Below are 13,188 nucleotides of genomic sequence, written 5' to 3' on the forward strand. Positions count from 1 at the left end.
CCCCCCAGGGGGGATGGTCACGCCGCAATCCCTTCTCCTCCATTCTCCTCTCGGGATCTTGGGCACGCACGCACACGCGCCCGGCGTGAGATTTAAGCCACCGGGTCCGAGACGCGAACCGCGGTCGACTACGTGGGAGTCCAGCGACATAGCCATTATGCTAACTGCTGGTTCCCGACCCCACTTCTCTTGAGCAGTGCTTTACCACTACTCTACATTGCTAGCCCCTTGCAAGCATTTTTATTTTTTGGTATTTTAATGCATTGAGCAGATTCTCAAATACTGAGAGTCCTCATTATCAGGACACTGCAAAACTCTGAATGCACCTGCAAATACACATCATCTTCTACATGTATGAGATTACAAGATTATTTCATTTTGTCTTCTCAACTCAAGCAGACAAGCAACATTATTTTTTATACCAGCCCACCCTCTACCCTCCAACCCCAAGCAAGACAGAATATAGAGTAGACTTCCAATCATTTCTTATTAAATAAATGTCTAGCATAAAGAAAAAAACTGAAAAGTTCCATTCTATTTGGAAAAAAGGAAACTTTCAGGAAAAAAGAATCCATAAAAAGAGCAACACTTCATTTATAAGTAATAAAATGCAATGCTTTCTATCCATGCTAAAATAAAATAATAAAGTCTATTACCTTCCACAATCAATCTGCGAAACTAGGCCATCAATTCTTTCTACACACTGTGGGCCTCTCTGCTCAGCACTGTGTCCCAGCTGTCCAGAGCTATTGGCTCCAAATGTGTACACAGCCCCATTCTGTTAAAAACAGAAGGCATCAGATTAAGTGTGGGTTTCATTTTATTTTATTTTATTATTTTTTGGAGAGTTTTTTGCTATAGGGTGCATGCTCTCACCAGAAAGACAGAATGAGACAGAGAGACAGAAAGTGAGAAATCACCCCCCAGGGGAGATGACCACGCCACAATCCCTTCTCCTCCATTCTCCTCTTGGGATCTTGGGCACACACATGCCCGGCATGAATTTAAGCCACCGGGTCTGGGACTCAAACCGCGGTCACCTACATGGGAGTCCAGTGACATAGTCATTACACCAACTGCTGGTCCCAAGAGTGGGTTTAAAAAATAAAAAGTAACTACAGCAGCCAGGAGCTCCTGAGCATGGCTTCCCCAGGCAGTGGTGCAACAGGCTGCGGGAACTCCACCACCACCAGCGCGGACATGGGCTAAGGTCCTGCAGGAGCAGCAAAAGATGTACCAGAAGAATGGATAACAGAAGATGGCAAGAGGAGAAACTATGGAGGAGTGTATGCTGGCCTGTCCTCGAAAGCTGTCAATATGGTTGGTGTCTAGTCAAGCAAAGACTGTATGAAAAAATTAAAAGAAAACAACGTCATGATATAATAAAGAGTTGTCTTCATGGCTTGCTCATCAACCTGGAAGGCATCGGGCTCTGTCGGACACTGTAATATCCAGAGACATTTCTAAGGAAATCCTACAGAGTCACTCCCTCCCTTACTACCCCAACTTCTACATGTGCAGTTAAAACCAAGGGTCCATGTTGAATGCTAGAGTAACGGGAAGAAACTGGCTAGACAGTGCACTGTGTCTGGCACTCTCTGTGGCCCACCGATGGAAGATGGGAGCACGTTTTCACCCCAGTCAGGCACCATGGTTCATGGAGGTCACATCTGCTCACTGATACTTTCTTCATAGTTTTTATATAACAAAATTCTTATTCTATTTATAACTCAAGAGAAGAGGCACTGTAAATGAATGACCTCAAGTAATATATTTGTGTTATCTTTCGCTATTTCTACTCCATATTAATTTTTTGCTGTAAAACTGGTAAATTTATTTTTACAAAAACTTTCCCTTTTTTTACTATTTGATTTTGAAATTTTATTTAATTATCAGAGTGTTTCCTGTATTAGGAGCAATGTACTTCATTGCCATATTTGAAAATACTTTACTTTTCACAACATACACTCATTTTGCTTAAATTCTTATTTCCTTCAGTCAAGGGCTTGTGTCGCTACAAATACTTCCCGGACATTGGGCCCATTCCTCCTTGGTGTAATCATGGTATCTCAGCATGTTAGTTCTAGCTATGTTCAAGGACTTGTGTTTGATGCTTGGCGGGATATCTGGGAAGTTCTTAACTTGATGACATATATATCTATTTAGTACTGCAATGCAAATTACTCAATTTGCCAATGTTTCAAACTTTAAAACATCTTTATCCAAAAAAAAAAAAAGTAACTACAAGCTTATGGTTAAGTGCTGCCAAGAGTTAATACAAGAGCACCATGGAAATATAAGCTCTGTATAAATAAACAGGTCCTTTATTATTTCTCATAGTGAACATAGACTTAATGCACTGACCACGAAAAAAAAGTCACTGGAACTCCCTTAGAGGACTGTGCAACATGGCGACAACAGGGAATACTACTGTGCTGCATGATTGAAAATCACTAAGGGGCCAGCCCAGTGGTGAAGGGAGTTGGCTCCCACATGGCTAACCGTGATTAAAATTCCAGCCTGACAGCTTGAAGAACACACTGGGGGCCAGCCAATGACATGTGGTTAAGGTGACTAGATCCCACAGTCAACTGCACAGTTCAAGTCCCAGAGCTGGTGGCTTCAAAAACCTGTCAGATGTGTGGGCATGTGTGTCCCAAATGCCAAGAGGTGAATGGAGGAAAAGGGATTACACCATTGCCATCCCCCTTAGGGGGTGCTTCCTCTCTCTCTCTCTCTCTCTCTCTCTCTCCCTCCCTCCCTCTCTCTCCACTCCCCCCACCAACAGTGAGCATATGCAACATATACCAAATTAAAACAAACCACACCAGGCTTGCGTTCCTGTGTATTTGTGTATCCAAAATCTCAACAGGATGGAGAAATGAAGGAAAGGGGAATACAGCATGACCACACTCCATTGTAGGGGTGCCTTCTCCCTCTCTCCCTCTCTCCCTCTCTCCCTCTCTCCCTGGCATGCATATGCACCATCTGGCAGTTAAAAAAGAGAAAAAGGTGGACCAGCAGGGCTGTGGTGGTTAGGTGCTGGATTCCCACAGGGCTGACTATGGTTTGAGTCCTGGACCTGGCAGCACGCCCAAAATCCTGAAAAGAGATTAGAGGAAAAGGGATTGCAGAGTGGCCATTCCCCTGGGGGAGTGATTTCTCACTTTCCCTCTCCCTGTCTCTCTGTGTTTCTCTCAAGTGAGCACACATGCCCTATGGCAAAAGTAAAAAAAAAAAAAAAAAAAAAGAGAGAGAGAGAGAAAGAAGAAATTACTAAGATCTGAAAGATTCCCATCACCAAAAAAAAAAAAAAAAAGCAACAGAGGTGGGGTGATACCTATTCAATTAGCTTGTCTGTAGTAATCATTTCACAATGTTTATCATATTGAAACATCACGTACACCATGAATATCTACAATTTCTGTGTCAATTATACTGAAATAAAACTAGGAAAACCAACAAAAAAGATCTAAGCACTTAAGTGTTCGCTGAATAGACAAATGTCCCAGTTCCAGGGTAATGCCAACTTTTACGGAGAAGGTTGAAATCTTGAAAATCTCATGATTCATAAATTATGTTCACGTCTCCTCTTCAGATATTTGGACACTGAATGGATGTGTCTAGACATTAGGATACACACACACACACATACACACCCACACACACACAGAGTTTGTGTCCGGTCTGTGTCTGTGTCCCCCTAAAATTTATATGTAGAAATTCTAACCTCGAATGTATTAGGTGAGGCCTTCAGTACATGATCAGGCCATGAGGGTGAAGCCCTCATGAATGGGACTAGCGCCCTTGTAAAGGAGACCAGGAGGGACCCCTCGCCCCCCGCTCCACGTGAGACACAGAGAAAATCTGGTCATCTCTGAATCAGAAAGTCGGCCCTCAGCAGATGCCTTGATCTTGGTCTTCCCAGCCCTCAGAACAATGAAAAATAAACTCCAGTTGTTCAGAAGCCACGCAGTTTATGGGATTTTGTTTTAGCAGTCCAAATGGACGAAGACATCCTGCTTTCAACTACAGTCAGTGTATGTACCCCGTCTACCGTTCTCTGGGATTAAAGAAAAGCAGCAGAGCATCCGCGTTACCTGGGTGAGCACCGCAGTGTGCTCAGAACCGCAGCTGATGTAAACCACACCTAGGGTCTTCAGTGCACCGACCGAAAGAGGCTTATAGCGTTGCACTGTTGAAAGAAAGAATTTCTATAGGGTTGTATAAGAAACAGATTTCCTGAGTTGGTTTTCTTCTTTTTTCTTTTTTTCAGTTTGTTATGGAGTACATGTGCTTGCCAGAGAGAGAGAGGGAAAGTGAGAAACCACCCCCAGGGGCGATGGCCACTGCACAATCCCTTCTCCTTCATTCTTCCCTTGTGATTTTGGGCACCTACCCACACAGGCCCCACATTTTTAGTTGTTGTTTTTTTGAGAGAGAGATTCTTGCCAGAGGGACAGAAAACGAGGAATCATCCTCCCAAGAGGGGATGGCCATGCCGCAATCCCTTCTCCAGTCTCCTCTTGGGGTTTGTGGGCATACATGCACATGCGCCCGGCATGAGTTTTAAGCCACCAGGTCCAGGACTTGAACCACGGTCCACTACGTGGGAGTCCAGTGATGTAATCACTATGCCATCTGCTGGTCTCCACCCAGCATGTTTTTAAGCCACCGAGTTCAGGACCTGAACCAGTCAGCCAGGCATGTGGGATCCAGCCTCCTTAACCTCTATGTCACCTTCTAGCCCTGAGTTTTTATATTTTTTATATTTTATGCTTTTATATTTTTATATTTTATTATCTTATAATTAATCAACATACTTTTGGGGGGCTGGCAAGTGGTATGGTGGTTAAGGTGCTGGACCCCACATAGCCAACTATGGTTCGAGTCTCAGACCTGGCAGCTCTTTCTCACATTCCCTCTCCCTGTCTCTGGCCAAATTTTAAAATAATAATAATAAGTAAACAATTCTTTTTTTAAAATACATTTTTTTAAAGTTCATCTATTTATTTCTTCCATGAGCAAGAGAGACACAGAGAGAGAAAGGCAGCCCCGGTGGCATCCCCTCACTGTGACCTACCAGCCAAAGCCAGCCCTGATCACAGGCATGAGACACACAGAGGCTGTGGCATGTGAGCCTGGGTCCTCCCCTGTGAGTCCATATCACAGCGCAGGGGACCTCCAGGAGCTGGAAATGGCAAGAAAGCTGACTCCTCTAAAGCCTTCAGAAAGGAAGGCAGCCCTGCAGACACCATGACATTAGACCGCTGGCCCCGTGTCAGACACCAGGCCTCCAGAACTGTAAGGTAATACAGCCATGCTGGGTTGAGCACGGAGTCTGAGGTAGCTACTGACAGAAGCAACAGGAAACTACGAAAGCTCCAGCGGAGTCTAATGGTCACAAAGTTCAGGAACCACTCTTTTAACCTTTGAAACTGCCCTTTGCTGGGTTGGTTTTGCAACTGGAAAGAACCATGAATCACTCCAAGGGCTAGTCCGTCTCCTTACCTGGGGCTTTGGTCCCGCTGAGGGCCAGCTGCCCTGCACTGTTGCTCCCCCAGCCAAACGAGGTCCCAGAGAGAGACAGGGCAAAGCTGTGAGCGCCTCCTGCAGCCACCTGGGCCAGCGGGATGCCCTCCAGGGACCTCACCCTCTGCGGGCTGGTCTGGGAGGGGACCTCCTTCCCCAGTCCCAGTTGCCCATGGCTGTTCTTGCCCCACGAAAACACTTGGCCATCTGTACAGAGAAAGAAGAGAAGTTCACAACTGCACACATACTGGAAGACCAAAGTCGAGCAGGAACTACCGTCCTAGTTTTACAAGACCTTTTTTTCAGGTTTTTGACATATAATTGACAAATTAAAATTTGGTCTATTTCAGGTGGACATCAGGATGCTTTAATGTGCATACGCACTGTGACAACACTGCCACAACTGGGTAATTAACACATCCATCACCAGGGTCAGCAGGTGGTATGGTGGTTAACATACTGGACTCCCACATGGCCAACCGCATATATATATATATATATACTTATATATATTCATCACCTCCCATAATAACCTTTTGTGCATGGGTGAGAACATTTAAGATCTACTCTTAGCACTTTTCAAGTACATAACAGATTATTATTAACTATAGTCACCACATCCTACATTAGGCCTCCAGAGTTTGCTCATCACTTTTTTTTTCATCCTAGACAGAGGAACAGAGGAGAAAGTAGCCAGCATGGGGCACGATCACACCAAGGTGCCTCTCCTCCATTTCTCTGTCATATTGCAATGATACATAAGACAGACATCACCTAAGAAACAAACAATACACGCCCTTTTTTTTTTGTTTTTTTTTTTAAGAGAGAGAGAGATTTTTGCTATTGGGCACATGCACTCGCCTGAGAGACAGAGAGAGACAGAAAGACAGAAATGACAGAAATCAACCCTCAGGGGGATGGCCATGCTGCAATCCTTTCTCCTCCATTCTTCTCTTGGGATCTTGGGCATGCATGCAAATGCATCCAACATGAGTTTTAAGCTGCCAGGTCCGGGACTCGAACTGCAGTTGACTATGTGGGAATCCAGTGACATAACCATTACACCATCTGCTGGTCTTAATACATGCCCTTTGAAGGGTATCAGGATGTGCAACCCCAAAATAAGCCACGTGAAGGCAACTGAAAATGGATAGATGCAAGAAGCGTTCTCTGCCTCCTCCTACAGCTGAAAAGCATCTTTCCCTTTGTTACGATGTCCCCACGCTCCTAAACCTGGGGAAAAGTGCAAGTCATCACTTACAAAGGAGAGTTGGCACTGAGATCAGTCTACATAAATGTAAAATATGAACAAACCTCACTAAAATAACCTTTACTCTGTTAGTTTCCCCATATATTTTTTTGTCATCTCTTGAATTCCAAATTCCCCTCCCTTTGTTAAAATAGTATATAAATCTACTTCTTTTTTTTTTTTTCTAGAGGGTGCTTGTCTTCATCAGAGATAGACAAGAGAGGAAGAGGGAGAGCACCCCCCACGGAGAATAATTACTCCATAATCCCTTCTCAGTTTCTCTATTCCCTCAGGATTTGGAGCACACATGCACATACCCTCAATGTGTTTAAGTTGACTTCTTTCATTTTTACTTCTTCTTTGTGCACTCCCATGCACAAAAATATTAATAAAAGTTGGATGACTTGTGGGACCAGCAGTTGGCATAATGGCTATGTCACTGGACTCCCATGTAGTCGAATGCGGTTCGAGTTCCAGACCCAGTGGCTTAAACTCACGCCAGGTGCCCTATAGCAAAACAAAACCTCTCAAAAAAAAAAGTTGGGTGACTTGGGGCCAGCAGGTGCTGAGGTGGTTAAGGCACTGGAGTCCCCTGTGGCAACTACAATTTGAGTCCCAGACCTGGTGGCTTGCATTCTCACTTTCCCTCTCTGTCTGTCTCTCTCTGGTGAGTGTACGTGCCCTATAGTAAATTTTTAAAAAATAATAAGAATAAATTAAATACTTCTTTTTTTTTTTTGGAGAGGTTTTTGCTATGTAGCTGGACTCCCCTGTAATCAACCACGGTTCGAGTCCCGGACCCGGTAGCTTCAACTCACGCTGGGCGCGTATGTGTGCGTGCCCAAGATCCCGAGAGGAGAATGGAGGAGAAGGGATTGCAGCGTGGCCATCCCCCCTGCGGGGTGATTTCTCCCTTTCTCACTGTCTCTGTCTATCTGCCAAGCACACGTGCCCTATAGCAAAAACCTCTCAAAAAAAAAAAAAAAGAAAAGAATCCCAATGCATTAAAAATCAATGTTATTCATATTCGAAAAAGTACTTCCCAATGATACATGAAGATTTAAAAAGTTGGGGTTTTGGTCCCCAGTGATTAAGTGCTATACAGAAGCAGCCAGGTCAGGACCAGCAGTTAGCATAATGGCTATGTCGCTGGACTCCCGCGTAGTTGACCGTGGTTTGAGTCCCAGACCCAGTGGCTTAAACTCACGCCGGGCACGTGTGCATGAGTGCCCAAGATCCCGAGAGGAGAATGGAGGAGAAGGGATTGTGGCGTGGCCATGCCCCCTGGGGGGTGATTTCTCGCTTTCTGTCTCTCTGTCTCTCTCTGTTTGTCTGGCGAGTGCATGTGCCCTATAGCAAAAACCTCTCCAAAAAAAAAAAAAAAAAAAAACAGAAGCAGCCAGGTCCCAGGCCAGTCGACAGTCTGCTGGTTAAGGCTTATGAATCCCACATGGCCAACTGCCAGTTTGAGTCCAGACCTACCAGCTTCAAAAACATGCTGGGTGTGTGAACATATGTAACCAAAGTCCTCAAGGAAAAAGAGATAAAAGAGAAGGGATGGGAGGGCAGAGTGCTTTCTCATTTTCTTTCTTGTTCTATCTCCTTGGCAAGTGCAAATGCCCTGGACAATTTTGAAGAAGAACAACAACAACAAGAAGCAGCCAGATCCCACATGGCTGACTGGGATTCGAATCCTGGCTCAGGCTCAGGCAGCAATATGCCAGGCATGCATGTTTGTGCCCAAGAGCCTGAAGCGATGGAGAACTGGAAGAAGGGTTGTGGCATAACCAGGCCCCATAGGGGGGTTCACTCTCTCATGCGCATGTGTACACACATACATGTGCTCTATATTCATTTGTTCTAAAGATTCAAAAAGTATATTTTACCTTCTGATAATGCCAGGGAGTGGTAGTATCCACAGGAAACTTGTATTATTTTTATGCCAGCTAGAGCTTTTATTTTCCTTTAATAAAAATAATACAAAAATCGATTAATCTTCATTCAGACGGAGTTGCCAGGTGGACAACATATATCTAAAAGTATCCCAGGTAAGACATCTAGGCTAGAAGAGCAATTTGATCTTCTTCTACTTCTGCACAACCTTTATCCCAAAGCCCTCAAACTATTTTCAACGTGACATCAGATACATATAAAGGTATGACCGAATCCCAAGCAGTATGTAATGCAAGACTGATTTTTATTGAACTCTGAGGCATTATAAAATATACCATTGTTATTCTACACTTATCAGCCTAAAGGAAAAACAAACCCCTTCATACCCACATAATATAGGGCTTTAGAAGTTTTAAAACACTAGGGCCAGCAGGTGGTCTGGAGGTCAGGGCAGCTGGATCCCACAGGTATGCTGTTGAAACCCCCATTTCCCGCAGCTTAAAATCATGCTGAGTAGGTGTGTGTGCATGCCCAAAACACAGGAAGAAGAGAGGAATAGAGGAGAAGGGATTGTGGCATGGCCATCCTCCATCGGGGGGGATTTCTTACTTTTTCTCTCTCCCTGTCTCTCTGGACTAGCACACATGCACTATAACGAGTTTAAAAAAAAAAATGAAGGGTCATCATTCTCATTTCAGACTGTCCCTTTCCTGCATGGGGCTCTAACTAAATAATAACTGATGTACGTTCTTCCTGCCTTCTTCCCTAACTACACCATAATCCTGAAGTTAGGAACTGTGTGTCATGGTCCTCTTTGTCTCTTGGCATTCTGCATGGTGCCTGGCATATGGTCTCAGAAACCCTGACTGAATGGGGGGAGTTAACTGAAATACTTACTGAGGCGTGAAACTTCTTTCCTTAAATTCTCCAATCCCCAGCTGTCCTTCTGAACCAGCTCCCCACGCAAAGACCCTTCCTTTGTGGCAGACGGCCAGGGAGTGCTCCTTCCCACAGCTCACGAGATCGACCCGCAGTGTTTCAAATGCCTGAATTTGTTCTTCGGAAACAAAAACAAAAATGTACCCTCAACACAAACAAGATTATTTATTGAACAAGTTTTAGTCAGCACTTTCCCTCAAAATGAAGGGTTGCCCAGATTCTTTGTCTCCCCCAAAGGTCTTTTAGATCAAGGCCTAGGGCTGGTCCCATGACCTGGTGGTTAAAGAAGCTGGATTCTACATGGCTGGTATCGCATTTGAATCCTAGCCCCAGTGGCTTGAAAAACATGCCAGGTACCTGCATATGCCTCTCCAACAGGATAGACAAATGGAGAGGGGACTGCGGCATGACCATGCCCCACTGGGGGACTCTTTCTCTCCCTCTTCCTTTCTCTATGTCTCTGATGTGCACAGACCTCCTCAGGCAAAATAAAAATAATAATAATAATCAAAACTTGAAGACTATGCTAAATGTCAGAAAGAAAGAAGCTCAATGGGAATATGACTGTCAGAATAATAACTGAGAGATTATTAAAATGATATGATCCGAGCACCTTGGGTCCTACATAAAGAAACTAAAACCTGGGACCAGCAGACGGCACAATGGTTACGTTGCTGGACTCCAACGTATTTGACCACAGTTCGAGTCTGGGACTTGGCAACTTAAAATTCATGCTGGGCACATATGCGGGCTACCACATGGCCCAAAATCCCGAGAGGAGAATGGAGGAGAAGGAATTGCAGCATGGCCATCCCCCTGAGGCGGGCAACTTCTTGCTTTCTGTCTCTCTCTCTGTCACTCTGGTGTGTGCTCGCACCCTATACCCTATAGCAAAAATCTCTCTTAGAAAAAAAAGAAAAAGAAAAAGAAAAAGAAACCAAGTGAGAAGTGAGTGTCACTTGTGAGTGAGTGAGTATCATAGCCCAGGAAAATGAAACTTAGGTTAACCAATCAGAAACCACTAATTCATCTCTAATGAGAGATTTTACTAATCAAAAATTGCCAGCTAACCTCCAACTAGAGACTTTCTGGCTTAATCAATTTTTTATGTCTTGATTCCTTGAACCCCTTATAAAAGTCTTTGGGCCAGGTGATAGCCCAGAGGTAATGCAGATGAGTCCACGTGAAGAAGGTTCTGGGTTCACATCCAGGGACCTCTCTATAAACACACCAGGTGCAAACATACATGCCTGGGGGCTGGCAGATGGCGCAGTGGTAAAGGCGCTGGACTTCCACATGGGCAACCACAGTTCAAGTCCCAGTGGTTTGCTTTCTCATTTTTTCTCTTTCTCTCCCTCTCTCTCTCTCTCTCTCTCTCTCTCCCTCTCTCTCCCTCTCTCTCTCCCTCCCCACCCCCCTCTCTCTCTGGTTGAATTTAAATAATAATAATTTTTTAAAACATCCATGTCTGTGACCCGGAGTGGATGAGACAGGGTGGATCAGAGTGTGCAGACACTGTGGGGAGTGTCTGTCTATCCATCTCTCCATCTCTCTTTCTTTGTATCTCATTCTCATGGAAGAAATAGATGGATAAACTTTAAGCAAAAAAAAAAAAAAAGTCTTGGGCCAGCAGGTGGCATGGTGGTTAAGGGACTGGACTTCCACATGGCTGACCGTAGTTTGAGTCCCAGACCTCGTGGCTTGCTTTCTCACTTTCCCTTTCTCTCTCTGGTCAAACTAAAAATAAATAAATAAATGATAATATGGGACCAGCAGATGGCATACTGGTTACAATGCTGGACTCCCACATAGTCAACCACGGTTCCAGTCCTGGACCCAGTGGCTTAAAACTCACACTGGGCGTGTGTAAGTATGTGCCCAAAGTCCCGAGAGAATGAGAAGGAATTATGGCGTGGCCATAATCCCTATCCTCTGGGGGGGTAATTTCTCACTTTCTGTGTGTGTGTGTCTCTCTCTCTGTCTCTCCAGCAAGCACACATAGCCTATAGCGAAAATTTCTCTAAAAAAAAATAAACAAATAATTGATAATAACAAATTTAATTAAATACATAAATTATTATTTTATTTAAAAAGTCTTTATCTCACATCCTCTGGGTGGAGCCCAACTGTTGAATTCTACCACTGCCAGCCTCATCACCATCTGGATGCTTAAATAAACTCTCCAAAATGTTCATGTTCATGGGATCAGCAGTTGGTGTAACGGCTGTGTCGCTGGACTCCAGAGTCCAGGACCTAAGAGTAGCTTTTAACAGTTGCTATTAAAAACAATAGGCCTCACGGAGAGTGGGGACTTCTAAGAACTCTGACATTTAACCAAATGCTTCTTTATAATGGTGGGAGAAAAACACAGGGCCCCAGAGAGCAGAAGACCTCCTCCACGCAAGATCTGTCTTGGAATTCGTAGGGATTTGGAGTTCAGAACATCATTACCAGTAAAGCTTTGTGACACATAAGGTTTCATTTTATCTTTGTGAATTTATCCTTTTCAATGATTTACTCTCTTTTCTTTTTTCAAAATTTGGTAGAGGGAGTGTACACTCGCTAGAGAAAGAGAGAGAGAGAGAGAAAGTATTTCTAGGAGGGATGGCCATGCCACAATCTCTTCTCTTCCATTCTACTCTCAGAATCTAAGACTAACCAAGCCAGTGGGTTCAGGACTGGAACTGCCCAGTCGACCACATGCTATCCAGCTGCCTAGACCACTATGCCACTGGCTGGCCCAGGATAAACACTTTTAATAGTTTCTGCATCCTCCTAAAGTTATTCTAAGCAAGTAGCCAGAAATGTGGTCAAATTGACTTACAATGATGTCAATCAGTACTACTTAAAATAGCTTCTAATTAAAAACAAATTTCTAGTGAAAAACTACCTAATTTCCATAAAAGGAGAATCATTAAGTTATGGTAATTACAGTTTGAAATGTGCAGCAATTTTACAAAATAGTTTCAAAAAATACATAACAGAAGAGTAATATGTTGATAACACTATTATGTCTGGTGAAAACGCTGTACGTAGAATGGTGTAAATATTGCCTACAAAACTGTAGAGTAACATGACTTTATAAAGGTTAAGTATCTACATTTAAAAAAAAAGGACAACAAAGAAATAGATGAGAATGTTAGAAGTCCTTTCCGTATGTCTACAATGCGCAGTAATGCTAAAAATAATAATAATAATAATACTATTCTATGTTTTCTAATTCTAAGAAATAGAAGATGCCCAAGGTATTTCTGAGGGAGTTAACAGGCGTCCAGCCCACAAACCGGGTTTGGAAGATGGGGCTGACTCCTCCCGTAGAAGAGCAGGGAGGAGCGCTGCAGGAAAACAAGCGGGAGGGACCCCATCTCCACGCAGAGGCGCGCGGTCCACGTTAGTTTCGGCTTTCGGTTTCACTACGAAGATGAATTGGAAACCGAAACAAACCCAAGTGCGTCGGAAAACGAAACCGCTGCAGTTGCGCTCTGGCAGCGATGCGCTGTTTTCCCATCCCCTGTGGCCCTCGGATCCGCCTCGCCCGGCTCCGCAGCCCCGCGCCCCTCGCCGCACCCCGGGCG

The 13,188-nt window shown here is 44.2% G+C and overlaps 1 protein-coding gene and 1 pseudogene across 1 annotated transcript in view; one reads left to right on the forward strand and one right to left on the reverse strand.

The window, feature by feature from the left end:
• HERC6 (HECT and RLD domain containing E3 ubiquitin protein ligase family member 6) overlaps positions 1-12,978 on the reverse strand; it is a 54,864-nt gene extending 41,886 nt beyond the window's left edge. Inside the window, exons 1-6 of the mRNA XM_006143290.3 lie at positions 12,921-12,978; positions 9,572-9,731; positions 8,668-8,744; positions 5,512-5,739; positions 4,101-4,195; positions 657-778 (exon numbers count right to left, since the gene is read on the reverse strand). Coding sequence (XP_006143352.1) covers positions 657-778; positions 4,101-4,195; positions 5,512-5,739; positions 8,668-8,744; positions 9,572-9,731; positions 12,921-12,978 — 740 coding nt within the window. The remainder of the gene's footprint in view (positions 1-656; positions 779-4,100; positions 4,196-5,511; positions 5,740-8,667; positions 8,745-9,571; positions 9,732-12,920) is intronic.
• Positions 1,141-1,360, forward strand: LOC102467690 (overexpressed in colon carcinoma 1 protein pseudogene; annotated as a pseudogene).
• Positions 12,979-13,188: the final 210 nt, after the last annotated feature.

This window comes from Tupaia chinensis, unplaced genomic scaffold (assembly GCF_000334495.1).
Source record: "Tupaia chinensis unplaced genomic scaffold, TupChi_1.0 Scaffold000094_1, whole genome shotgun sequence".
Lineage (NCBI taxonomy): Eukaryota > Metazoa > Chordata > Mammalia > Scandentia > Tupaiidae > Tupaia > Tupaia belangeri.